General features: G+C 51.0%; 1 protein-coding gene across 3 annotated transcripts; it reads right to left on the reverse strand.

Moving 5' to 3' along the window:
• Nucleotides 1–562: 562 nt before the first annotated feature.
• Nucleotides 563–22,217, reverse strand: LOC148758268 (H-2 class I histocompatibility antigen, Q10 alpha chain-like). Of its 3 annotated transcripts, none has more exons than XM_088798566.1 (7): nt 22,012–22,171; nt 18,162–18,299; nt 12,396–12,656; nt 11,073–11,348; nt 8,622–8,897; nt 8,411–8,515; nt 563–2,221 (listed from the first exon to the last, which is right to left on the reverse strand). In XM_088798566.1, the coding sequence occupies exons 2-7, from the start codon at nt 18,208–18,210 to the stop codon at nt 2,079–2,081; spliced, it is 1,110 nt and encodes a 369-aa protein (XP_088654692.1). In that variant the 5' UTR covers nt 18,211–18,299; nt 22,012–22,171; the 3' UTR covers nt 563–2,078. The 3 variants fall into 3 exon arrangements, with proteins under 3 accessions (XP_088654692.1, XP_088654693.1, XP_088654694.1); XM_088798567.1 differs by lacking the exon at nt 563–2,221 and adding an exon at nt 5,970–6,184 and having other exon boundaries at nt 22,012–22,201; XM_088798568.1 differs by lacking the exon at nt 563–2,221 and adding an exon at nt 6,855–7,877 and having other exon boundaries at nt 22,012–22,217.
• Between the last annotated feature and the right edge of the window lie 685 nt (nt 22,218–22,902).

The raw sequence follows: 22,902 nt of genomic DNA on the forward strand, positions 1-22,902 counted from the left end.
TGGTCCTATAATCCTGCAGCCCTAGAGGTAAATATTCAGGGCCCCGGACATGGAGAAGTGCAGATCTGGACAGGAGCTTCCAGCCCATTCTGCCCAGGGCTCACCCTTACAGAGCCAGCCGGTCTGCTGACTCCCTGAGCTTATAAGCCCCTGCATTGAAGCCATGCAAGACGCCGGTCTAAGTTCTGTGCTTGCCTGGGCAGGACCAAAGCTGGGGGATGGGTCTGGGGGTCCGTGGAGAAACCCGAAGTCTTGGGTGGATGGGGGACAGAAAGGCAACACGGCTGTACCAATTCAAAGTGACACTGGTTGGCCAGGAGCCTCCTCCAGTCTGCTCCCCAAGCACACTCGGCCCCCACCCTTCCCCAGGGAAGAAGGTTCAACCTCAGCTTGGGAGGCACTAAATGCATCTGGGGCTGAGGGAGCCCTGAGGGCCCACCCAGGCACTTGCACCTCCATCGGTGGAGGTCGGATGCACCTCGCACCCCAACTCATCCTACCATGCAGCCAGACAACTGTAAAGAAAATACATATGTTTCTTACCATAAAACTTTATTAACACAGGTCCACTATCCCTTACGCAAAACCCTTGGGGCCAGATGTTTCAGAATTTAGTATTCTTTGGACTTTAGAAAGGGACCCAGGTGGGGATGCTGAATGAATATTGCATAACACTCTCACGGGTCTGGGGTGATAACTTATAATCAAATACATCAGCATTTATATGGACAATTGTGAAAAGGCACACTAGAGGAAGTAAATAGAGTACAAACGCCAAAGTAGAAAGAAACTTCTAGCTTGTGGAGGTGTTTTGGTTTTCAAAATTGCAGGTAAGAGATTGCAGACCTGTACTTACTTGCCCCTTTACAGAATGGCATGGTTGTCACTGAGGTGCAGTGTCATTTGGGTGCAGTGGAGAAGTGTCCACACTGCCTGGCTTCATGTCCCGGCTCTGGCATGAACCAGCTGTGGACCCTGGACCTCAGTTTCCTCACCTGGACACAGGCGTGTCATGAGGATTAAATAGCTTAGTACACGTAAAGCGCTTAGAACCCTGCTTTGTACAGGATCCCATGTATGGAACGTGATGGCATCCCTGAGACAGACATACATTTAGGACACAGCGTCAGCACAATGTGGTAGTTACGAGCTCAGTACTGAGGCGTTGCAGGCCACACGGCTGGTGGGATCTTTTTTTAGCATCACGTCTTCCACACCCTGGACTTGGCTTCCCAGGGCTGCAGAAATGGAGGTTTCAGAAGTCCCCACATGATGCTCTGTCGGGCCTTGCGGTCAGCTGAAGGAGAGGCACAGGGTGACCTGGTGAATTGAGGGCAACCAAGTCCAGTGCTCATGCTGCCTGCGCCATTCAGCCAATAGACCAACACAGGAGTTGTGCTATAGGATAAGGATTTATTGTCAGAGCACCAGTGGTCTGAGAAGGTAGCAGGACAACACCTTTAAAAACTGCCTAATATTCTCAGACCAGCTTAGCGTTATATAAGGGAAAATCTGGGTATTTCCCCAGAGCCTATGTGACGGTTCTGCATGCAGCCTTCCCTCTGTCAATGCGGTTCTCTGGTGGAGTCAACAACCCAGGCACAATGATGGGAGCAGCCTGGAAAGAATGCCGGACCGTAGAGATCATGATCAATAAGCCTAAGGGTACTAACCATAAGTTTCAGGGTAATTTTCTAAAACCGGGAACTGGGCCAGGAGACATTCTGGACTCAAGATGCAGGGGATGATCTATTGTTAAGCTATAGGTCAGGACGGGTGAGACTGGGGATGGTGTGAGGCCTCTGCTGCAGGGGTCCCAACCGGGCCCTGCTCCAATGCTCTCCTGTCTTTTATTTGTTTTATTTCTATAAAATTAGTGTGGTTGCAAGGGCAGGGACGGTGTCCGTTCTTAGCTGCTTCCTGCGGAGACTGGGCATCGTCCCTGCCTATGGCACTGGAGTTTCTTGCTAATCTATCATAGTGGGGAGGGGGCTGTTTATGGCATATCCAGCGGTCAGAGAGGCCTTTGCCCCGGCTCTTACGTTAGACCCCAGGTGGGGCACAAGTAAAGAAGAAAACTAGATCCAAAGTAAGGCCCAAGAGAAAGGCAATAACGAGCAGCTCCAGCAGTTATCAGTCTGTTTGAAGAGGAGCTTAAGGTCTTCCATTGGCTCATTGGAACGGGACTGACAGTCTTCCTTCTGGGGGAGTCCTGTGGAGACTTAAATGAAACAGGTTTCATTCAAGGGAAGTGGACCCAGCCACTGAATCTCTGAAGCCTGACAACAGTTGGGGGTATCTGGAAGAACTGCACAGGGTCCCTTCCGTTTAGGAGCTAACTGGTCTGTCAGGGACGCCTCCCTCTAGGCTTCCAATACTTAGTCCCCTGACTCTACGGGGCTGCAATGTGTACGGGGGTCAGCCTGGGGGAGTTGCCAGTCCCCATATTTCCTGAGTGCCTGCTGAACCTCTCCCAAGTTAATAACATAGGAAATAACAGAATTGAGATCAGAATTTACAAGCATAAAGCAATGGGCAGCAATTAGAGCCTGGGCTTGGGGTTCTGACAAAGCTTCTCCCGTGTCCTTTTAAAAAGTCTAGTGCCCTTTTAGTTTGCCCAGAGGGCACAGCTGCTTTGCAGGATTAGGACACTCCTCACTTCAATGGTGTGGGCTTCCACATCCAAAGCAGACTCCTGTAACTGGTGTTCCTGTTCTGGGGTTGCCAGGGTGGTTCTGAGGTGGCTCTGGCATTGACCTGTCTATAACTGCAGCCAACAGTCTGGCTTGTCTCTGGTCTTGCTGTTCCTTGCTTTCTTCATTTTCCCTGTCTTGGTTGTTAAAGATGAGGTAACAAATTCCCTGGCCTTCTCTAGGGTCTGAGCCTTCTTATCAGGATGTAACAGTAAGTCTGAATTACTATAATGTCTTGATAGGTTAGGGAAAACGTCAGGCCAAGCTTCCTTACACTGGTCTATGTCTGACACCAAGGAGGGCAGATGAACTCTAGCAGTCCCAAAATACAGAAGTTCATATAATTACTGTGGCACCTCGGTTTTTGAATGTAATCCGTTCCAGAAGACTGTTCGAGTTCGGAAATGTTCGAAAACCAAGGTGCAGTTTCCCCATAGAAAGTAATGCAAAATGGATTAATCCATTCCAGACATTTAAAATCAACCCCTAAAACAGCAATTTAGCATGAATTTTACTATCTAATGATACTATAGATCCATAAAATTTATGGCGTTCGTAAACCGAAATGTTCGTCTATGGAGACGTTCGAAAACCAAGGTGCTACTGTTTTAGCAAAGGTACTTCTTAGATTCAGTTTTCTTGAGTAACTAAAAACCTAATCAAGATAATATAAAATATAGAAATTATTCTGATGACACATATAATCTTTGCTTTATATGCAAATAGCAGAAAACTTTTTTATAATATCAGTCTCAGACTAATAGTCTAAGAAACTTTGTCTTACACTGCAGATAGAAGAAACTTAAGTCTAATTTTGCATCAGATTTTGATATGTAAATTTACTTAATTAATCACATTTAGCTTAACCATACATAAAATTCTCTTAAGATTTTTTTCTTTACAAACCTTCTACAAATTTCCAGTCCCTCTTAGTTTTTCTCCTCTCACTTATTCAGAAATAACCAACCTTAGGACAAACTATTTTCTTGCAGTTCCTTCCAAAAAGGAATTTCCATACCTTATACCTTCCTTGAAAACACATCATTTCCTTTCATGTTAATTAGAATCCATGACCTTCAGAACCTTAATTTTTATGGAAAACTAAAAGCAAGTAACTAGCACTTCCATTGGCAAATCTAGGAACATATTTTGCAAACTTCAAAAGCATAGGCTTTTGTAATAAAATATAAGATATATTTATTCACAGACCTTAATTTATATTTTAACGTTCTGGTGACAAGAAGCCAGAAATAGATGAACTCAGACCTATCTAATAATTAATATTTCAGCATTTCCCTATTTTGAAATACCTAGATATTCAATCATTTTTATTATTTAACACAACTTAGTAACACTGAAATCTTAAGTTACCAACAGATGCTGGGAAACCACGTCCAAGCATCCACTTCATATAATTATTACTGAATAGTTTCATCTAAAACCTTATTTTAGTCACTTCTTATTAGTTCTTAACTCCATAAGACTTTAAAGTTAATCATTGCCCAAGCTATTTTCTTGACAAATTTTGTAACAGAGATAACATGAATGTTCTTTTGTAAACTCTGGTAAAACAAAAGATACCATATTTAATGTTAATAACCTTAAAAGACATGTCTATTTAACCACACGTTAAACCATCCTTAGTATCAAATATATTTTTAGATCACGTGATCCTGAAAGATACTTGGGTCAGTTTTTATTTTTTATTTCTAATTTATATAAGCACTTAATCTTTTTTCTTTAAGCCAATCAAATAGTACAATCTGATAATACCATCTGGAGGCAAAGACATAACATTACATATAAAACATAAATAAACACAGATATCAGAGATCATATATATAAACAGAACTACCAACAATTGCATAGGGGACAGTTCAAGGAGGCTGAAAAAAGGTTGAGGTCTGGCTTGAGAGACTAGTCACTTGTTTTTTAAAAACGCCTTTTTTCCCTTCAGTTACCTTAGCCTCAGGCAGTAGTGGCTGTGTTTACACTTTAGGTATCTGCAAGAGCTTGAAAGTTGCTGAGAGTTGGAAAAAATCTTTCAAGACTTTTCTTTTTCCAAGTTTTTTAATATAGAGTTGGTGTCCAATTATAAGTGGATTAGGAGACAGGTGGATTCCCCTTTTCTCTGAACTATCAGTTTAGTTCCCTTCTTTTTAGAGTCTATTATAAAGGCTTATACATAAGAAATTTCATCCTATTTTCTAGATCTCTGACAGAACAGTGCCAGTTGCAAAATAGTATAATAATTCAACGAACTATTGAATAAGACGATGTCGCACTCTCCAGCACTCGCCAGAATCTAATATATACATTAGCCAAGAGGTATTGCAATAGAACTTTAATTACTTGTCAACAGCTCGTAGCCATAGTTCTGCCAATGGTCTAATATTTTCCCCAGCGGGCTCCCAGCTGGGATTGAACCTTAGATCCCATGATTGAGATGGAACAAATGTGGCCACACGCACCGCAGACTTAAACAGAAAGACACAGCCACGTATTTCCTGGATCAGACAGAAACACCAGATTGGATTCAATCAACAGATACAGACACCAGACCTAGCTAGACAGATTTGGATGCGACATCGTCTTACTCCATACACGTGGTCCCTCAACCATCAGAAAATCAGCCAGTGGGCTAAAACCAAACACCAGATGTGGCCCTAAGACCACCAGATGCACAACGGCCAAAATCAGGCATGGTGGCTTTTACAGTGTGGCAGATGGGCCCCCCCTCCCTGGGAAAAATGTAGCTAACCACAAGGGCGCTTCCAGAATAAGAGCAACCTTGCAACCAGAGCCCCTTTTTGGTGGGCTATCATGCCTTCCCAGATATTGCAGCCTCACCTATTGGCATCAATGGGTCAGAATGACCCCCAGATGACCCTCCAGGAGGAACCCCAGATAGTGAGTGCAAAATGCTCTGGCTGCACACGCCACAGTGACCCCACTTTCCGAACCAGTAAGTAGGGGCAAGAAAACAGCAAACGCTCATTCTATCCCAATTGAGCAGAATGGCATCCATGACAGGTGGGCCTTGGTGCAGATCCCACGTCAGCGAGCAAAATCTCTCAGCAGCTGCTTCCACAGGTCAGTCCTGCACCAAGGAATCCGCCCGGTCCCAGGCAGCCCCAAAGACACTCCACAAAACGAAAGCCTTACCAGAGGAACCCCGAGGCCATCCCACCACAGAGTCTCCAGAAGCTGAAACCAGAGGGCAATCACATCTGGGGCTTGTGCTGGGCTGAACAGCCAATAGACTGACACAGGAGGTGGGCTATTTAGAATAAGCGTTTAATCAAAGAAGTACTGACGCTGCAGATTAACTTTCAAAAACTGCCTTGACATTCTCAGTCTGGCTTGGGGTAATTAGGGGTAAATCTGGGTATTCCTCCAGAAGCTAGTGATGGTTGGGGTCTGCGTGGAGCCTTTCCTCTGGCAACGTGGTGCTCCAATGACATCAGCAACCCGGGCATGATGGGAGTAGCCTGGAAAGATTGCAAGACCACAGAGATTGTGATCAATAAGCCTAAGGGTATTAATCATAACTTTCAGGGCAATTTTCTAAAACAGGGACCTGGGACCAGGACATTCCGAACTCAAGCCTCAGGGGATGATCTGTTGTTAAGCTATTGGTCAAGGGAAAGTGAAGCCAGGGAGGTTGGGAGGACTCACTACGAGATCCCAACCCGGCCCTGCTTCACTGGGAGGGGCCCGGCCTTGTGTCCTTTGACAGTGGAGGCTCCCTGACCCTGTCCCAGCCCCTGGCACATCACGGCCATGGGATTGGAACTGTTTGCTGAGTAAACAAAGACAGGTGGTCCCAGGAAGATTCTTGTTCACAAGGGTTTCTGCTCTGTTGACGTTGTGAGGTGAGGCTGGGCCTTCCCAGACACACCCTTGACCAGCATTCCCACAGAGAAAATGGTCTTTCCTTTATAGTAAAAGTAACTTGTGCTTACTGTAATAATTCAAACCATTCAAAAGGACAGGAAGGAAAATATGGACCGTTGTTTCCCATTTATAGCTGCCCAGGGCTAACTAACAGGTCCCTGAGCCCGAGTCCCTCTGAGCTCCTCCTGAGACACAAGAACACCCACACTTTTCTCACTCACACCACACCCACCCACACACCCACTCTCACCCTCATACCACACCCACCCACACAATAAACACACCTCCACCTTCACACCACACCCTCACACACACACCCTCACACAACCACCCAAAGCTACACCACACACACCAATTTCAACCACACCCACTCTCATCCTCACACCACATGCCCACACACCACACACCTACATCTTCACACCTCACCCTCACACCACCACCCAGTATCTACTCTCACCCTCACACTAAACCCTCATATTTTCACACCACACTGCACACCTGCACCCATACACACTCACAACACATACCCGCTCTCACCCTCACACGCACCCACACACCCCCTGGCACTCACCCATAGTCACACCACACTCCCCCACATACCACACACCCCTTCGCTGTCACACATCCTCACACCACACACACCCACAACCACACTCACAATTACCTCACACTTCTCCAACACTCTCATCTTCTTTACAAAAGGGTCACGTACATATAAGAACATACTCGTACAGAGAGGTAGGCATTCAGCCATTTCTCCCCGATGCTAGCAGATGGATGCAGGATGCTGCCCCCATAACTCCTGCACTGTTGTCCTGGTTCTCCCACTGCCTGGAGCCTCGGATCCCATGTTGGGAAAGTGGGGGTGAGAATTACATTGCCAAACTCACAGAGTGCCTGAGAGGCTCAGGTGGGATTTACAGTGAACATGAAACCATTCTGCTAACTGTTAAGTGTGAACGATCTGAGGAATTATTACTGACCCCTCCCCACCCGCCAAACAGGAAAGAATTACATTTTTTAAAGGACTTCAGGAAGATGACAAAACCATCTTAGTGGCACAGACCACTTGTGACGAGGCTGGTGGGGGTGAAAGGGCTCAGTTTGGGTGTGGGATGGCCCATCACGGTCAGGCCACACCTGCCAGCCAGCTAGTGCAGGGAGCTGGCAGCCCCCCAAAACCCCACAGAACACCTCCTTGGTCTCTGAAGGTGAACTTCTGTCGCAGAGGAGCTGAGCAGCCCCTGCTTTTGCTGAGCGTTGGGAATTTTGGGGGCTCCTCTCCACCTATAGGCAGAAAGGTGGAAGGTGACCCCTGTCCACTCCTGGCCCCCACAGAACCTGGTGTGGTTCCCAGGTAAGTACCCCACCCCTACCCCCAGTACCCCATCCACCTGGCTTCAGGACTGAGGGATGGGGCAGAGGCGGAAGTCAGGCTGAGACAGGGAAAGCACCGGGCCCAGTACCCCGCCTCCATCTTCTGTTTTGGGCACCTGGGGCTTCTGCTCCCAACCCACCCATCCCTCAATCACCTGGGGCTTTTCCTTCCATGGAGAAAAGACAGAAAACAAGAGATGAGGTGGGTGTGGGCACAGGTGGGACCCTGGGTCCCACCTTCTCTTTTCTCTCCCTCTCTGGGCCTTTTTCCTTGCTCTGGGGTAGCAGGGCCCAAGGACAGTGTGCAGCTGTGAGGCAGGGCCTCAGCAGTAGCTGCTGCTCCCCAGAAGGGAACAGCTGTAATGGAGGGGATGAGAGCAGAATGTTCCTCCCTGTAGGGCTGGACCAGCCGCTGGATCTCCCACTGTTTCTTCCCCACCTACCTTGACGGAACTTTTTGGTGAAAATCACAACTCCAGTTCCAACCACCAGCAAAAGCAGGACGAGGAGGAGAACCACGGCAATGAGTACATGATGAGAGGGCGGTCCTAAGGCCGGCAGAGAAAAGAGGGCACCCCCAGACCATAGGACTCTCTGTGGGGGCCTTGGACCCCCTCCCTCTTCAACCCCTCCCCGCCAAGCCCAGCTCCTCACCCCAGGCCACGGTGAGCATGTGGTTCAGCCCAGAGTGCTGTACGTGGCAGGTGTACTGGGCCTCCTTCCCAGCAGGCACCCGTACAGCTGCCCACGTCTGGTAGGTGCCGTCCCCGCTGGGGCGAGTCTCCACGTGCTCAGTCTCCAGGACCAGCTCCTCCTCGCCCAGCCACCAGCTCAGCGAGATCTCCCGTGGGTAGAAACCCAGGGCCCAGCACCTCAGCATGACGCCCCCATCCTGGGTGGACTGCCTTGTCACCTGTACCTTGGGGGGCTCTGCAGAGAGAGGTGGAGGGAGGAAGCCTGGCAGTGGCTGTTCTCTGCCCATCCCCCACGCTTGATCCTGGGCTCCTCCAGCATCTTCCTTGGAGGTCAGGGAGGAGATGGGGACCTACCCTCTCCAGGGAGGCACTCAACCAACACTGGAGGCAGGGACCACCTTTTGTCAACTGTTCCAAAGGGTCAAGGTACTGGGAATTCCTATGGGGGAGAGGAGATGTGACTCTCCTCCCCCCACCAACTCAAAGGAGAGTCCTGGGTGGGGCTATTGGTATTATATTGAAAACCCCCCTTCACGGAGACCCTAGGGTTTTCTCAGACTGCACATACGTCCCCTGTAACTTCCTGCACACAGCAGGTGTCTAATAAGAGGCTGGTAATGAAGGCACGAACAATGTCCATTCCATCACCTTGAATGAGCATGGTGACGAGTGTGGGCTCTGGAGCTGGACAACCGGGGTTTGAAGCCCAGCCTGACTCCTCTCCCCAACCCTCTGTCTGTCTGGGCCTAATGAGGATCCATCATTCCCTCCTCTCAGAGGTGTTGTGAATGACATAATCCAGGTGTGATGGTTCATTTTATGTGCCACCTTGACTGGGCCATGGGGTGTCCAGGCATCTGGTCAGTTTCCTGTGTGTGTGTGGGGTGTGTGTGTGTGTGTGTGTGTGTGTGTGTGTGGGTGCACGCCCTTCTGGGTGAGATTCACATTTGAATCAGGGGACTGAGGAAAGCAGATTGGCCTCCCCATGGTGGGTGGGCCTCATCCAGTCAGTGGAAAATCTGAATAAGACCAACAGGCCGATAAGAGGGAACTCCTCCTGCCTCACTGCCTTGACCCGGGTCCTCAGTCTTTTCCTGTCTTCAGACTCAAACTGAAACATTGATTCTTCTTGGGTCTCAAGCCTGCCAACATTCATACTGGAACAGTTGTCAGCTCTCTTGGGGTCTCTAGCTTGCTGACTACCAGTCATGGAACTTCTAAGCCTCCATAATCACATGAGCCAAATCCTTATTCTCTCTCTCTCTCTCCATATGTATATATGTATATATATATATATATATATATATATATATATATATATATATATGTATATACATATATATGCATACATATATATATACACCCTGTTGGTTCTGTTTCTATGGAGAACCTGACTAATCTACCAGGGGAAGGAGGTAGGATAACAACACCTGGTACTGAATGAGAGTTCAATACTACTCATTTAACACGTGCCAATGTGGTGCTATAGGGAAGAATAGGCTATTATTACCAACCTCATGATACTGATGAGAAACTGAGGCACAGAGAGGGCAAGTAACTTGCCCAAGGTCACACAGCCAGCAAGTCGTGGACCCCGGATGTGGCTCTGGAGGCTGGGCTCCAGTGCCTGAGCTCTGAACCACCACTCAGCTCTCATAATCACATCTTCTCTTCCCAACATCATTTGTCCTGTCCTTTCCCTTTGAGGAATATCTCCCCATTACCTCAGCTGACACACTCCACCACTCAATTAGCAGACATCCATAGTGTGCTGGGTGCTCTGACCAGTCCCATCCCCCAGCAGCCTGTGCGGCCTCCACCCTAGGCACCCCGAAGCACCCACTTTCCTTAGTGTCCATCCCAGCCCTCGTATCTCCAGCCCTGCTGGCCAGGTTCAGCAGCTTAGGGTGCACCTGGAGTTTGGGGAGCACACTTAGCATGACGGCTGTGTGGAGCAGCAGGGCAGGGCGAAGGGCCTCAGTTTCACCAGAAGTCCCCAGGGGTCCAAGCAGTGGTGGGGGAAGCGGTCCCCTGGGGCTCGGGGTCATTTCCCAAGGAGCAGAACCACAGGTCATTAACCTCCACGAGGACTTTATGAGCCACCAAGTTTACCCCACTTGCTCTACAGATGACGAAAGTCAGACTGAGTTAGGGTTCCCGCCCAGACCACACTGGAAATGGGGGGCTCCAGGAGTCCTCTCTCCACCTCACCTGGAGTCAGGGGGTGAGGTCTGGGCTCCCTTCCTGCTCTGCTGGTTGGCCGTCATTCTGAGCCCCACAGGGCTTATCCGAGCCAGGGGTTCACAGCCTGCTGACCCCCTGCCCCTCCTGGGGATTCTCTGTCACATGGGACAGTCTTGAGAATGAGAGCATGGGGCCACTCTCTGCATTGCCACGGGCTGGGCCTTACCTCTGCGGGTGAGGTGCTGGCCTCCCAGGTCCAGATACCTGCGCAGAGAGGTGAGGCAGAGACTTTCCAGGTAGACCTTGTCGTACTCCGCGTAGCAGGGCTCCGACTCCCACCAGGGCTTGCTCCGCAGAGCCATGGGCACGGCTGACACCCAGCTCAGAGTCTCCAGGTCCAGGATCAGGTGGTCCTGCCCATCAAAGCCAAACTGCCAGAAGCTGCCGGAGCGGCCGTCCTCCTGGACATCACAGCCGAACATGCGCTGAGTGCTGTGTGTGCCTGTGCACGTGGGCAAGAGGCTATGGTTAGTGGGGTCACGGCGCTGTGAAACACACCGCCCACAGGGCCCACCAAAGGGTGGGGGGCAATGCTCCCCAAGTAATTTGTATGAGCAGCCAGGGCTGAGAAACTATTGGGCCCCTCATGTGGGAAGAACACTGGAGTTCAAATTTAGACACACAGTTACTTTCTATGCTACTGATGAAAAAATTCAGTTATTTATGGGTATAAGATGACCTCGTGGATGGTAGGCCCAATTTCACAGATGTGAACAGGTGAAATCTGGTGCAGCGGCTGTGACCACTAACACTGGGGGCTGGTCATGCTTGTCCTGGGGTCCTGGGCTGAGGCACAGCCCCCCACTCTCAGTCATTTACCTCTAGTCCCTCAGGGTCTATGAGAACCCGAGGCTTTTAGTCATTTTGGAGTCTGCGCACACAGCAGGAAGGTGCTGTAAGCAACTCTGCCCCACACATCACTTCGCTCAGTGTCAGCAGCAGCCAGGCAGTGGCGTGTGCTCGCCCTGCTGAGGTGAGGAGTTTGAGGCTGAGAGAAAGGCTCCTGTCTCCCTCGCTGACATTGGGCAGAACAGGGGTCCTCACCTGGGTTCCGTCTCCCTTCCTGAACTGTCTGCCTCGTTCAAGTTCATCAGGCCTCCCTCCCCTGCCTGGCACAGATGGTGTCTGAGGGCCTGGAGTGGAGGAGGCGTGATTTGAAGGATTTGGGGAGAGTGAGGGGTGAGGTGGGGAATGGCTTCTCCAGGTCTGCTGACGTCTGGAACCCTGGTTGGCTAGGGGAGGCATCGTGGGCCCCCATTTCCTGTGGATTCTTGTTGCACTGGCCCATGGGCTGCCTGCTGAAGCCACAACTGATTCTGAAGGCCCTTGTAGCCCCTGCTTGTGGCCATCAGGGAAGGAGCTTGGGAAGAGCCATGTCACAGGAGCGTGCCTGACGCACTGACAGGATAGGAGGAGCAGCCCCTCTCCCCTAGTGGACAGGCATGGCTGCTGGAACTCAGCGTGCAGGCAGGGGGCTTGCCAGACATACCACCGCTCTGGTTGTAGTAGCTCATCAGTCTCCACGTCTCCGTCTCATGCACCTCTACCCAGGACCTGTGCTTCTGGGTCTCCTTCTCCCAGTACTGGGTGTCCACGGGCGCCATCCACAGGGCCTGCGGCTCAGCCCTGCCCACACGACTGTCATACCGGATGAAGGGCTGGTCGTCCACATAGCCCACAGCCAGAAAATGGGGGAGGCCGGGGCCTGGCTCTGACAGGGCCAGGTAGTGGTAGTAGAGGGAGTGCGTCCCTGCGGGAAGAAGGGCAGTGTCAGGCTCACATGCACTGCTAGGACCTGCACCAGGGTCGGGTGAAAACGTACCCAGAACACTTGCTAGCTTGAGCAAGAACTGGTAATTTCAGTTACAAAAACAGGGCATCCAAATGGTTTAAATAAAGAATCCGTCAAATATCGAGGCCTAAATGTTCATGCGCTGAGGCTTGTGACTTTACTCCTACACAGTTCCTCACTCAGGGCCTATTTACTCATACTTTACACTCATCTCTAGTAAGTGTGATCATCTGCTTTCCCATCGCAATTAACAAGGGTGTGATTTAAAAACTGTTTGTTTGGAAGCTTAATTTATGTGGAATTATTCCCCAGAGAAGCCAATAAAGGCCGGTCATCATTCTCAGCTTGAAACAGGGCTGCCAGGCTGGTGGCACCTTGACTGCACTCCCCACTCCCTCCTGTCCCACAGCACACATGCGAGTTGACCTCTTTTAAGTCCAAATGCTTCCTCAAGGTTATTCTCTACCGTGTTTCCAGAAGCACCAACTCATCATTTCAACTTGGGGCTGGAGACAAAATCAATTCAGCAGCCAGTCATGACTCAAGCTAGTAAAATAAATGCTGTATCTTTAAAAACTCTGCCCACCCTTTTCAGAGATAGACATGGCACTCTCCCTTACATAACTTTTAAGAGAAGTTTTGCTCAAATGCCACCTTCTCAGCAAGGCCTTCCTAGCTCCAACCCCCCAAACCCTGCCCCCCAGCACTCCCCTTTGAGTTACTGTTCTCTAGAGCACCGCCACCTCCAAGACAATATGAACTTGACTAATTTATCTTGTCACTGGACTGTCTGCCAAGGGCAGGGATTCCTGCATGGGTTGTTCTCTTGTTTTCCCAGCTCCTAGAACAGTTTCCCTCTGGCACACACTAGGTGCTCAGTGTTTGAATATTGAAACGTGAAAGGAGTCAAACAGAGCACACACAGCTCTTGTTTATGCTAACTAGGGCCCTCAGCACCCCAGGTTCCTTCTGCCAGAGGCCCTCCTCTCCTTGCTTCTCCCCCCCAATATCTCCTCATCATCCAGCAAGCCCTCCCCATTCCACCCTGAAATCCCAGAGGCGTCTCTGCACGCCCTGTGAATGAGTCTGGGCTCCATGAGGATGGGCAATGCAGCTGGCTGTGTCACTACGATTTCCACAGGCCTTGGGGATACATCATGCTTGGCGCTTACTTCCTGTATTGTTGAAATGGACGACAAACAAGAGCATGAATGGCAGTGAAAATAATCAGATACCATTTTTGGAATGACCACTGTGTGTACTGCACTGTTCTAACTGCTTTTCATTCACTGTCTCAATTGAACTTGAAGATAAACCTAAGAAGTTGGTGTGAATGGCCCCATTTTGCAGATGAGGGAACTGAGGCCCAGGGGAGGCAAGCATAGAACCCAAAATCATTCATTAGAAATGTGGGAGCCCCACATCTCTCCCAGAGGCTGCTGGCTTCTTCTAAGCTGAGTAGAAGGGAGCAGTTGTCTCACAGCTGGAGCAACCTTATGGGGGCAAGAGAGTCAATGCTGAGTGTTTGAGTGAAGGGTTGACATCTGGCCTTGCTGGCCCCGGCCTCCTGGGAAATGACTAAATGACGGGAATCTCTGACAGGGTGTAGTTTCCTTACTAACCACCAGTTAAGATCAGTGGGGTGCTTCTGGGCTGGGAGCTGAGAACAGATACACAGGCCTTGTGAGGAACAGAGGCTGCCGCTTCTCTGTCAAGGTGCCCTCCGCTCCTTGGCTGTGACATGCAGCAGCTGTGCCTGCCCTGGGTGTGAGGGAGGGCAAAGAGCCTGTGTCCTTGGGTAGCTGCTGGGCCTCCAGGCGGTGGGGACAGTGTGCACACTGGGTTTCCTGTCCTGTCTCCTTCTCCACAGGAAGCCGGGTGTGGTGGGCTGAATAACGGCCCCTCCCATGTCCCTGGAGCATGTGCAGGTTACTTCTATGGTAACGGACTTTGCAGATGTGATGAAATAAAGGATCTGGAGATGGGCCGATTGATTATCCTGGATTGCCTGGGCAGGCCCTAAATGCGTCCTTATAAAAGGGAGGCAGAGGGAGATTCCATGACTGTCAGAGGACACGGTGATGTGAAGATGGAGCACCGAAAGACGCAGGAAGGTGCCATGAGCCAAGGAATGCAGCTCTAGAAGGCAGGGAAACGCATTCCTCCTTCCAGCCTCTGCAGGGAGCTGGCCCTGCTGACACCTTGGTTTCAGCCCGGTGAAGCCCATTTTGGAGTCTGACCTCCAGAACTGTAAGAGACTTAATGTATTTTGTCTCAAGACACCAAATTGTGGTCATCTGTTACAGCAGCTACAGGAAATGAATACACATGGTATTAGACTGAAGCCTGTTGCATCCTGAAAGTTTAGTGGCCAGTTCAAACCCGTGAACCCTGAAGGTCATGGCTGCTGCCCTGACACACAGAGGAGGATGCACAGTCTGGGAGGAAGGGCGTCCTCTGAAAGCTGCAGTGAGTCCAGAGTCTCTGAGCCACCGCCAAGACCGAGGCCCAAGTACAAGGAGTGGGGGTGCAAGGATCCTGGCATTCCCACCACGGAGCAAAGAGACTGCAAAGGTGCTTACTTGCTCTTCACCAGGTGTGGGAAGGTGACAAGGAACAGGTAATCCCAAGGCTGGGTTTGCTGGGAAAGGGAGCAACACACACCTCGTTGTTCTGTCAGGGCAGGTGCACAATCTGCTTACTAGGTAATGTTACTACAGTCATTCCCCCTTATCTGTGGCTGCACTTCCAGAGTTCCAGTTACCTTTGTCCACAATGGCCCAAAAATATTAAAGGGAAAATTCCAGAAATAAACAATTTATGAGTTTTAATTTGCACACCGTTCTGAGTAGTGCGAAAAATCTTGAGCCGTGCCACTGCATCCTGCCTAGGACGTGAATCATCCCTTTGTCCACGTTGTATAAGCTCCCGGCCTATTGGTCCCTCAGTAGCCATCTCGGGTATCAGACTGACTGTCGTGGTATCACAGCGCTTGTGTTCTAGTCACCCTTATTTTACTTAATGGCCCCAAAGCACAAGTGTAGTGATGCTGGTAGTTCGGATATGCCAAAGAGAACCTGGAAAGTGCTTCCTTTAAATGAAAAGGTGAAAGTTCTCAAGTTAATAAGGAAAGAAAAAATATCATATGCTGAAGTTGCTAATATCTACTGTAAAATCGAACCTTCCATTGTGAAATTGCCTCATTTATAAATTAAACTTTATTATAGGTAGTGTGTATAGGAAACACATAGTAAATACAGGTTTTGGTACTATGCCTGCTTTCAGGCATCCACGAGGGGTCTTGGAATGTATCCCCATGGCAAGGGGGTACTACTGAATTTATTAATGCTAGCTTCCTTAATGGGCAATTATTTTTGGTTAATAAGGAGGGGAAGGCTATCAGTGTATTATTTTTTCCATTTCTTTTTTTGTTTTTCTGGTTTTTTTCCTTCATTTTTCAGTTTTTTCTTTTTTTTTCTGTTTTTTTTTTTTTGTTTAATGTATTATTTTTTTTTTAGTTTACAAAACACTTAGGTGCTGGATCCTGTCCCAAATACTTGACAAATTTAGGCTCAGTTCACTCTCCTAACAACTTATCAGGTACATAGTATTGTACCTATCTTTGACAGATGAAGAAACTGGGCCACAGAGAAGCAAAGTCACCTACCAAGCTCACCATAGCGAAAAGCCAGGCCAGACTGTACACATAGACTCTGGAGGTGGCCCCTGGCCCACACCCTCCCTTTAGTGAACACACTTCTGGCTGAAGCTCTGCCTACCCTGGCAGCCCAGTGGGGTCGTCCCCCGCCCCACTCAACAAGGACTTTCTGATACCTACTGTTTGCCTGGCCCTCTCCAAGGCCCTGGCAATGCTGCCATAAGCAGAATAGCCCCAAATGCCTGCTGTCAGAAAGCTTACATGAATGCAGGATGAGCAAGATAAATGAATACAATGTACGATAGGCAGGAGAGCAGTAAGTATTGAGGGGAAAAAAAGTAGATATGAAATGTTAGGGGAGTGGTTTAAAATTTTAGATAGAATTATCAGGGAAGGTATTCCAAAAAAGGAAACTTGAATACAGAGCTGAAAGAGCGAGCCATGTAAAGAGCTGGGAGCAAGCATTCCAGGAGGGAAAAGCCAGTGCAAAGGTCCTGAGGCAGGGGTGTGCTTGGGGTGTTCAGAGACAGCTGCAATAACAGGGGGATAATAAAGTGGCATGACTCAGGGCAGTAGTAGTAGGGGTGAAAGAAGGGGTTGAATGCCGACTCCTTCCCAGACTTGTCCAGATGGTGTCTGGAATGGTCTGGATATAGCCTCTCATCCCCCTGACATGGCGGCTCTGGTTCTTGGCCTTGACTTCTGTTACATTCTGGGCTGCTTCACCCATGGCTTACACCCTAGCACTTCATGCCCATCCCAGGAGTCAGAGACCTGTTTTGAGGACAAGCTCATGAGTGTAGCCCTTCACTCAGCTGACTCCCGGGTACTGCCTCGCATATACCCAGTCAGAGCCTGCCATCCCTCCTGCCCTGAAAATCCCACTGCTGTCTGCTCCACCTGCCTGATGGCTCTGGTAGCCCAGCCTGCTCTCTGCACACTGCCCACACCCCTCTTCTGCCCCAGGAAGACAGTCTAAGCTGGGATTAGACTCCCTCTTGCTCAGTGGACGTAGGAGGGCTCATCATGCCTCAGGCTCCAGCCCAGAGTGGGGCCAAATCAGTGGAGGGAGCAAACATCAGGTCACCGCCCTGGCTTTACAGATGCCAGGTGCCACCCAAGCCAGGAACTGTGGGACCATTGCAGGAGGGCCACATGGCAGCTGTGCAACGGAATCTGCTCCTGCTGTGACATGGCCTTAGGAAGTGGCCACATGCCTACTGCTGCCTCAGATCTTGTCCGTGTCATCAGCCCCCCATTGTCCCTTCCTGGTTACTGAGCCTCGTGGCCAGACCCTCAATGAGTCATCCTGTCCCCCTTAAAAACAGTCTCCACCTTCCTCTGACTGTGGTAGGGGAGGGAGGTGCCTGGCCCCTTTATTGCCCCCCCCACCCCCGGCAGGAGACTTTTTTTGCCTCTGCCCCATGTCCCCACAATCCATGTGCCACTGCCACTCTCTAGCTGTGTGGCCTTGAGACAGGCCCTGCTTTCCTCCGCTGTAAGTGGGAACCTCCACAGCAGTGAGACACTGAACCTGAGGCACAGGCACAAGAGTGGAGGAAGGGCCCTGCAGAAATCATTTTCCCGGTCTCCCCGTCCTGTCCCGAGGGGAGAAGCAGGCCTGGAAAGGAGAGAGCTGGGTGTGGGAGCTGCTTGAGCCAGGGGCCAGTCCCTTGAGGTGCTAGCCTGTCTCCCACCCTGGCAGAGTCCCCACTGCTGAGGTAGCCCACCAGATTCGCCCTCCTGCAGGCTGTGGGCTCCTGACCTGTGCCACCCAGTCCCTCCAGCAGGCAGGTGGGCCTTACCTCCAGGCCATGGCTTGTTTTCTAACTTCAGGCTGGCCAGGTCTGCCATCAGAACCTTTGCTAAGGAAGCTGGGCTGTTGGAAACTGGGCTATCAGAAGCTGGGCTTTCAGGCACCAAGGGCAGCCCCCAGGGACTCTCTGCAAAGGGGAAATGGAAAAAGGAAGTCTGAATCTCCAGGCATAAATATCTTTCACATCCTCATTTGCACTAAGAGGGTATGGAATGACAATGAGGCACTTGGAAGGGAAGAAAGACGTGGGGGCCTGGCCTCAGAACTGATGGGAAACTTTCCCAGCATGCAGGTGCAAAGCCAAAAGGCAGGTTCTGGGCTTCAGTGCCAGACATGCTTCCTGTGCTTTACAAGGATTGATTCATGGCATTTTCACTGTGAAAATGTGAGGTGGGCCCTGGCGGTTCCCACTTAGAGAGGAGGGAAGCCTGGGCTGGGTGGACCCACTTCTACCAGCGGTTCTCCACCAGGCTGCCCCAGCACCACCCAGCAGCTCTGATAATCCTGCCTTGATATGGATTTAGTTGTTCTGAGGGACTGGACACTGGCAGGGGTTGGAAGCTCCCAGGTGACGCTCACGTGGTGCAAGATGGCGAGCCCACCGCTCCTGGCTCAGCACACTCACTTGCTCAGCTGTGCCAGCCCTGACCTCTCCCCTTGCAGTATTACTCATTTGACAAATGTCTACTGAGCACCTACCACCAGCCAGGCACTGAGCCAGGTTGGGGTGTGGGGTGTGGGGACAGAGAGGAACTGAGGCAGACATGGCCCAGAAGGAACTCAGGTCTGGCAGGGAGCAGGACCACTGACCAATTAAACAAGCAGGTACAGAAAGGTGAGTGGGGGCTGGTGAGTGTGGGGTGCAGGAGGTACCAGGTGCTGGGAGCACCCTGGCGCAGGAAGATGCTGGGCTCATGGGTCTTGTAGGCTGAAACCCGGCGGAAACCTCACCAGCTGTGGTTTCCAGGCAGTGGGGTAGTTGAGGAGGGAAGAACATTCTCAGCTGGGGGGGTCTTCAGGTGTAATCCCTGGACCAGCTGCATCAGTGTCACCTGGGAGCTTGTTAGAAATGCACATTCTCAGGCCCAGCCCTACTGAATCAGAAACGTGAGGGTGGGATCCGGCTTTCTGTAGTTCTACCAGTGTTCCAGGTGATTCTGAGGTGATTTTAAAGTTTGAGAACAACTGCTCTTGGCAAAAGAACTAGCAAAGCAGGAATGCCTGGAGTGAGAACTACTGTAGTGTATCCAGGAAAACCAAGGTCAAGGGCAGACTGAAATGCAAGAGATTGAAATGTGTGGGGAGCAGAGAAAGGGCTGGATGGCCTCTCCATGCCTTAGTTTCCCCATCAGAAAGTGGGGATAATAGGACTGTTGTGAGGGTTTACTAAGTTGATATTGTAAAGTGCCTAGAAAGTGCCTGACGTGAGGGGGTGCTGTTGGAAACATTTGTCAAATCAGTCCACGGGCGGGAGAAGCCAATCAGTGCAGGTCCTAAGGGCAGGAGTTCAAGGGAAAAGTCTGGGCCAGAGAAAGGACATGGCTGTGGTTGGCATGGAGGGACCCTGTCTTCCTGGGCTGAGAGGAGTGTGCCATGGAGGGCAGACCTGTGAGGAGGGGCAGAGTGAGAAAGGTCTGCAGATGTACCTGAGGAGGACAGAAGAGAGGGTAGAGGGAGACCAGAGGCCAGGGCTCACAGCCGTTGAAGTCCCACAGGAGCATGTCCTTCAGTGCCCCACATAGGTCTCTGTGGTCCCTCCCCAGCCTGCCCTTGCAATGCTCCCATCTCAGTGCCACAGCACACCCAGCTAGGTGATTCAGGTCAGAGACCCCAGTTTTCCCGTAGTAACCAGCTTTGTAATGACCGATCTTCATTCATCTGTATCTAGTGAACTTGGTCCCAAGGACTACTGATTAGTTCTGCCGTCTCGCCTCTCACCTGGTCAGGACTCCCTGCCTTGGCTCTTGCCCAAGGCAACGCGGGCTCCAGAGCCAGCCTGCTGGGGTCCACATCCTAGCCAGCTGGGGAACGTTGTGTGAACCTGGGCAGCCAGTTAACCTCTCTGAGCCTCAGTTTTCCTATGTTTACCATAGAATGCACTCGAATTATTGTCATAGCATGTTTATAAAGGCCAGCTCCTTGCTGCTGTACTCATGACATCTGTTCCCTGCAAGCCACTTCCTCACACCCTGCCTCCTGAAGGGAAGGCCAGCATCCAGGAGCATTGTGAGGGGCCTGTCGGGAAACTCTGGCTCGGTCCCCTCCATGGGCCATCTGCCTTCTACAGCTTGGCATACGCCTGGGGTTACCCCTCCCTCCCTCCCTTCCTCCTTGGCTTGGGGTCCCATCCCCCACAAGGCTACAGGGCCTGTGCCCACACTCCCATGACCATGCCTGCCATACACAACTGTAATCACTCAAGTATCACACCCGGGAAGGGCACTAACAGGGGCATGGGTTCTCACCCTGGGGCCCACAAATTCCCCCAGGGCTGCATGAATGTTAAAACTTGACTTTGGGGGCCTCAACTTAGAGGGAGAAAGTGACCTTTTTATTTTCACTACGCTCTAGGTGACATTTAGCCTTTGCTCTCAAGATGGATGGAGGCAACACAGCCCAGCAGGGTGAGCGGGACCTGACCTTTGGTCCCATACAAGCCATGCTGGTTTTTGAGTCACATGACACTTTTTGCAGACACCTGGAAACATGCTTTCCCTTCCTCACAACTTCCAAATTCTGGGCGTTGTTAGCCCTGTTGTTATGTATTATTCAGTGTAACGCAGAAGCATGTATATTACATATCAAAAACATAGTTATAATTTAAAAACATTTAATAGCTCTATAGAAACATAATTGGGTTCCTCTGTAATCCTATGTATTTCATTTTATGTATTTAAAACATTCTGAAACTGAGTCCAAGGCACAGAAAGGTTTAAGAACTCCGACTCGAGGTCCCAGTCTGCCACCTAGTGTCCTCTCTGGGCCCTATTTTAGATTTGTGGATTGTAAATCGAGGAAACTCAGACAAGCAGAAATGACTTCTTGTAAGTGAAGCACTAAGAACAGAGGCAGGCACAAAGGACGCCAGCTGTTATTACTGCCATGATGGTGGACACCTCCCTCCGCCTGTGCAAATAAACCTTCGGGCATCCGTGTGCCCAGTGGGCGGTGCCCTTGGGAGCAGTGGGGATTCAGGATGAGCTCAGGCCCAACTTGTTGTGCACGCAAAACTGAAACTGGGAAAGAATTGAAATTCCGAGACACTTTGCCCCTCCTCACCCTCCATCGACCCCCCCCCCCCCTCGGGGCCGCCCAGGCTTCCCCAGAGAGCTGCCTGAAGAGACCAGCGAGCCCTTAGCGATCGTCGGGCGCCTGGCCGAGGTAGTGAGAAGGGGGCCGGCGGCCGCCCTCAGATCCCTGCCCCGAAGGAGTTTGCCCAGGGCCTTCCTGGAGGACACGGCGAGCGGCTTCCTTCGGAGCGGCCCATGGGGACCCCAGGAAGCTGTGGCGTCGGTTATGTCCCGGACCGAGGGCTCGCCGCCAGTCCCCCGTGCTCTGTCAGCCTCCCGCTGACTGCACCCACTGCCGGCTTCTCCAATCCGAGGGCCGCTGAGGGAGGCAGCAAACAGGCACCCTGCCTAGCCCGGGGCTCAGCGCCCCTCCACCCCCAACCCCACCCCCAGATCCTGGGTCAGCTCTAACTCACCAAACCCCCAAACCTGGAGGCGGCCTCCGCAGTCTCAGCCAATCTTTCCTTCGTCTCCCCACCACCAGCTGCATACAGGTGGGGGACGACCCGCTGCCCGCCCCACGACTCCCGCCCCTCCGCTCCCACTTACCTGCCACGCTCTCTAGCACCAGCTTCAACAGCAGCAGGAGGAGCAGCGGCGGCGGGCACCGGGGCCTCCGCAGGCTCCCGGCCTCCAGTGTCAGAAGCAGCCCCAGTGCGCTGAGCAGGCTAAGACGGTCTTCGGCTGTGGGTCCCTTGGCATTGCACCTCCGCGGTGGCCACACATTAGAGGATTTCTTTGTGGGGTCAAAGGAATTTAAGGCTCAGCTACGCCAGAGGGGCGGGGCTGCTGCGAGGCCCTGCCCTCCCCGGGCCCGGCCCCGCCCAGATTCGCTCTAGGTCCGCAGGGCCCCTGGTGCCCGCCGGTCCTTGAATGGCCCCTGTGCTGGTCTTCAGAAGGCGAAAACCAAGAAAGATATAAAAGAAAACCAATCGTGTTGATAATTATGAAATATAGCTTATTTCGCTTCTTCTCTACCTCATAAAACGGGACCCGGCATTGGAACTAAATAACCTTAGTCATTTGCAAAGTAGGGCAGGTGTCTGCCACAACTGTCATGTGACTCAAAACACCCCTCGTTTCTGTTGGGGACACAGGCCCATGTCCTACTAATCCTGCTACGCTTCGCTACCCCCAGTCACCAAGGGAAGAATGGCTAAATTTCAGCTAGAGCTTAGTGAAAATCAAGGTTATTTTTCCCATCCAGGTTCACAGTCCTCCTGAATTCTGACCGGGGACCCCAATGTTCAGGACAACAGTTTTCAGCTGGGCGGTTTCTCGTATTTGAAACTTCATAAGGAGGGCTCTGGTGGTCCTTAGTGGGGTGTGTGGGTGGAGCTCCAACGTCGGAGGGCGGAGCCAGGCAGGCCGGAGGTCCAGCCCTTCCTTGTCTGGAAGTCACCCTGCAGATGGTGTCCGTCAGGCCTTCAGGAGGGGAGA

This window comes from Rhinolophus sinicus, chromosome 5 (genome assembly GCF_057876585.1).
Source record: "Rhinolophus sinicus isolate RSI-liver-muscle chromosome 5, RSI-T2T, whole genome shotgun sequence".
Lineage (NCBI taxonomy): Eukaryota > Metazoa > Chordata > Mammalia > Chiroptera > Rhinolophidae > Rhinolophus > Rhinolophus sinicus.

Bases quoted from the DNA above. Each gene is read 5' to 3' on its own strand.
- LOC148758268 (XM_088798568.1), bottom strand. From the start codon at position 18,210: ATGGCAGACCTGGCCAGCCTGAAGTTAGAAAACAAGCCATGGCCTGGA. The intron at 12,657-18,161 runs GTAAGGCCCACC...TTCTTCCCGCAG, and splicing joins AAACAAGCCATGGCCTGGAG to GGACGCACTCCCTCTACTAC. The intron at 11,349-12,395 runs GTATGTCTGGCA...CCACGTGCACAG, and splicing joins CTACTACAACCAGAGCGGTG to GCACACACAGCACTCAGCGC.